General features: G+C 38.8%; 1 protein-coding gene across 1 annotated transcript in view; it reads left to right on the top strand.

The window, feature by feature from the left end:
* The window catches only part of wtip (WT1 interacting protein), a 36,898-nt gene that overhangs the window by 20,102 nt on the left and 11,796 nt on the right, over positions 1–5,000 (top strand). The window contains exon 3 of the mRNA XM_081371998.1: positions 4,794–4,861. Within this exon, the coding sequence (XP_081228124.1) occupies positions 4,794–4,861 (68 nt within the window). The remainder of the gene's footprint in view (positions 1–4,793; positions 4,862–5,000) is intronic.

Here is a 5,000-nt window from a genome sequence, read left to right as displayed (position 1 = left end):
AAATCACTCTAATAGGATGATTTGATGCTCAAGAAACATTTATGATTATTATCAGTGTTGAAAACAGTTGCGCTGCTTCATATTAAACCGTGATTTTGTCTTAAATATAATCTTTTGTAACATTATAAATGTCTTTACTGTCACTTTTGATCAACTTAATGCATCCATGCTGAATAAAAGTACTATTTTTTTTCCTAAATTAGTTTCATCTCCTATTTCAATCTATCGTTTTGTATTAATTGATGTGATTGTGTATTTATTATTCTGCTGGACATGTGGTATTTTCTCAGTTTAAGTGTGTTTAGTGCTGCGCTCAGCGTTTCTCTCCGCTGGTGTGTTTTGAATCTTTGATAATGTTCGAGACAGATTTCCCAGCAGTCCTCGGCAGCTGTGCTGTGTTTTAATCACATAGTTTCATAACACTTTAGATGTGGTCTGTGTGCGTGCAGGCTGTCAGTGAGAAAATCATAAAACCCTTTGAACGCTTTGACAAAGTGAGGTTTCTGTCAGTCATTTTTCCTAATAGGAGATCACATGTGTTTATTTTCTTAAATATGCCCTGAGGTTTATTTTATGATGCTACTGTTCTTTGAGGGATTATGTATCTCAATCAGAGTTAATGCCACATTTAATTTGTCTTAAAGTTAGTTGTCATAAGTACAGTCCATTAGGTTGTGCATCTTGCTGTCGATCGCTCAGCTGACAAAGCGTTGAAAATCAGTGTAAATGAGACTGTTGTCCACTGGAAATGTTTTGTAAATATGTATTTTTAGAGTCCACGACCCTGGCTAAGTTCAGTAGAGGACTCAGTCATGGGAAAACATGCATTCTGAAGCATCTCAAGTGTAAAAATTAAATCAAAAATGCATTTAACACAGCAGACCATGAAAATGAAACTGCCCACACACTGTTCTGAGAAGAGCGGAGGAGAAGAGATGCATGTGAATGAAAAAGATTTTGGGTAATGGACCATTTTTTACATTTCCGGGGCTCTCAGAAGCGGAAATTATCATCGGATAAACTTCTATAGTGTTGGACGAATTTTTGCATTCCCAATTTCCCCAATAGTAAAAGAAAAATCCTGTTTACACCTGGTCACTTCATGCGTTTTCTCTGAAGGGATTTCGATACGATTGTGAAAAGACCAAGTGTAAATGACGTCTGAATCAGATTTGAATCCGATCACTCAAACCTCTCCTGGAGGAGATCTGAGATAAAACTGGACCGGTGTAAATGCATTTGGAGTTGAAACCACAAATGTGTATTTTACTCCCAAAACGTTAAAAAATGAATGTGTGAGAGCGTATTATAGGCGATTTCCAATGTGAATAACTGGAAGTGCGTCATCGCAGTCTGTGTAAAGGGTCTATTGAACGTTTTTGCTATAACTTTTTAAAATGTATTCTCATTCACTGTTGAAATGATTCAAGTGAACTAACATTTCAGTTCAGTATTAAATGTTTCCACTGGTAATGCAGATATTTGCAATGGTTTTCTGCAAGTTCACCACTGCCGGTGAAGAGCGAGATGTTTGCCACAAATTAACTTTGTGTTTGATGCAAATAAGCAGTTTTCGCAGGGGAGATGTAGTTGACTGTGGCCGAGTCTTTGACAAAGCCTGGAGGAATCTAGCCGTCCGTCCCCTCCCCCCCTCTCTCTGTCTGTGTGTGTGTGTGTGTGTGTGTGTGTGTGGTGGAGGGGGGGACACTGGGACCAGCCGGTGACCTCAGTCCGAAAGAATGTCCCCGTTTACTCAGACCTCTCTCTCTCTCTCTCTCTCTCTCTCTCTCTCTCTCTCTCTCTCTCTCTCTCTCTCTCTCTCTCTCTCTCTCTCTCTCTCTCTCTCTCTCTCTCTCTCTCTCTCTCTCTCCTTTTTGTGTTCAGTTTCGAAATCTCAGTGATCCTAACGTCGTTTGTTGTGTTAAAACGCGTCCACATCTAACTTTTCCATCTCATTAAAAAAAAAAAATCTTATTCTCTGAACCATTTACACCTTTTTATTGTATTTTCTGAGGATATTTTGAGTGGTTCTTGACCAAACCTGCGCTCATGCTAGAGTGATCTGGATGGTTGCTAGTAGAGATGAAACAGTGTGAAAATTTCATATCATGATTATAGTGACCAAAATAATCAATTTTATCACAGTATTGTTAAAATGTGCTGGAAATTTTCAAAAAGTACTGACACACCCGCTGAAATAATTTCAATAATTTTCAACTAAATTTTTAACTAAATATTTATTTATTTTTTGCATAAAAATTAAAATGGCAAAAACGATGGCTGGATAATGGTTGGGTGACTTGCATGTTATCTAAAAACAGGCACAAAATGTTCAAATAAAGTTTAATATGTTCCAGCCGGTGTAAATCGTGTGTTTGCACCCCTAATTGAAAATCTTTCCTCACGTCTGTGTGTGAATCGCGCTTTATCACTCTGAATCACGTCGGGTGTTCGTGTCTCTGTCGGGCCACTGGCTGTTTGAATGTGGCAAGTGCATAAATTTTGCGATGGTGAAAAGAAACGAGATGTCTGCCTTGAGCGCTGTAAATTAAGGGACGGGGAAAGGGGTCAGTCTGATTTATGTGTGTGTGTGTGTGAGAGAGAAAGACAATGATGAGTGTTTTGTGTTTGAATACACCGCTCTTACTCTCGTTCAGTCAGACTAGCAGCATAAAGTCAGATCGCTGCTTCTGTCCAAGAAACGCCCTTTTAGACACAAACAGTCTGAGTAACCACAGTTTGCACTTGTTTTCAGGCTGGTATAAACCTGTGCATCTTGATTGTAAGGGTGTGTTCACACTTGACATGTTTGGTTGGATTAAAACGAGCCCTGGTGCGATTGCTCTGTTAGCGCGGGTCGTTTGAATAAGTGTGAACGAACCTCCAAACGGACTCTGGTGCGGTCCGAATGAAATCTGAACGCAAGACGGACCAAAGACATGTAAACTAGGAATAAGACAATTTTGGCCGATAGCTGATAATTCTCTATAAGTCAATAACCGATATATTCTGATCTAAATCCAAATTTTTATATAATTTTTGAGAGCCTGATTACAAAAACAAAAGTCTCACTATTAAAATCCATGTCCCAAGCACACAATTATAATGTTCTCATTATAATTTAATTATCATTATACCGCCTATATGACAGACTTGCGCTGCACATGTTGCACTGAACTGTATCCAATCATGTTTCAAGCATTTCAAAACCATCAGTGTCTCAGCTGAAGGAAATAATCCATTATTTATCAGCTTTAATATATCAATAACAATAACATGAATTAAAAATGTATTAGCGGATGCTGAAATGGTGGTCGATATATCACGCATCCCTAATGTAAATAAACCAAAAACAGGACATGATGTCACAAGAACTGACACTAAAAAGGACAGAAGGCTCAAGCATACTTGTATAGAAGTTAAAATAGTTAATAAAGTTAATAAAGAAGTTCAAGTAGTGACCTTACACACTGTCCTAGCTACACGCGACGCACGATAAAAGGTCATTTTCCATGTTAATCAGTGTTTGTCCTATCCAGCCGCGACGGCGACATGCGACGATCCTATTTTAGAAACGGTTTCTATTTTTCTGCGACGTCGCGCAGGAACAACAAACACAAAGTGTGGCGATGATAATCTCAGGGACTGTTTATGTGCTTTATTTAATGTTAAAAGTGTGTAATGTGACTCTGAATATCATTTAGTGCTCCAGCTACAAAAGCAACAATGGATAATTCACCTCAGATCTTGATATTAAACAAATGGAAACAAGAACATTTTAAACTGTGAACAAACAAGTGTATTCTTTGACAAAGATTGTTTTAGCAACTCAGTAGCCTATGTATTTTTAATAATGTTTAAATGGTGTAATATTTGTGAATTTGATTATATAGCGACTTGTACATTTTCTTGCGAGTGCCGTCAAGATTACACTCTGGTGCCGTGAGACTCCTCCCACACGCTGTTCTGATTGGCTGACTCCTCCCACACCCTGTTCTGATTGGCTGACTCCTCCCACACGCTGTTCTGATTGGCTGACTCCTCCCACACCCTGTTCTGATTGGCTGTGGGTTTTGATTGATTTTGACGCATCTCGCAGTCGCGTCGCGTCTAGTGTGGACAGACAAATTATTTGTCGCTGGAATCTTATCACGTCTGGTTAGGAAACAGTGTCAAGCTTACTTGTTTTTCTCGTCAATAGTCGTGATGTTGTCCATCACAGTTCAGTTCAGGCATCAGAACCGCGTCTCCTCGCGGCAGATCTTCGTTTGTGTGACGGACGGATTCCTGTCGCTGTTTTGACTTCTTTATAAGCTCTTCGCGAGTTCTCAGCTGGTCTAAATACCATCATATGTAGGTTACGCACATTTAACCCAGAACACAGCATTGTTCTGTGGTGAAATATACTCAATAAAAGCCGATAAGCGGACCAGAATTAAATGTTTTTTTGTGTTGTTTTGTTTTTTGGTCCTGACCAATTGCATCGAATTACAAGTGTGAACACACACCCCTAAGAAGCATTTTTGTGTGCATTACACATCAGGCGCTGGTGGTTCTGTCAGTGTGTGTGTGTTGTGGGAATGAACACTCTGTCCACTTAACATGCATCAAAGATAAAAACATACTTCATCCTTTCAATCATTTAATGTTTGCCAATTTAAAATAATTGCTGGTTTGTTGTCGAAGCTGTTCGTAAATGCACATGGAGTTTCTTCTGCAACATTTTATGCAGCATGTAAGATAAAACTTATTTGAAATGGTAGCATCAATGTTTTTTTATTTATTTTTTTCAGGACGGCGACTACGAGGAAAGGCTTTCTATAATGTTAACGGGAAGGTGTACTGTGAAGAGGACTTCCTGGTGAGTCTGAGATTTGCATTCACTAGGAAAAAATGTTTCTGGTCAATACGTTTTTTTGGTAACACTATTTTTGGGTGACGTATTTACCCCTTTCTTCATGTACTTACTATAGTAATAACAGTAAATTACACAGAATTAC

This window comes from Scardinius erythrophthalmus (genome assembly GCF_964197995.2).
Source record: "Scardinius erythrophthalmus genome assembly, chromosome: 8".
Lineage (NCBI taxonomy): Eukaryota > Metazoa > Chordata > Actinopteri > Cypriniformes > Leuciscidae > Scardinius > Scardinius erythrophthalmus.
The sequence above is the reverse complement of the archived record's forward strand: the minus strand, read 5'-3'. Positions and strand labels throughout refer to the sequence as shown.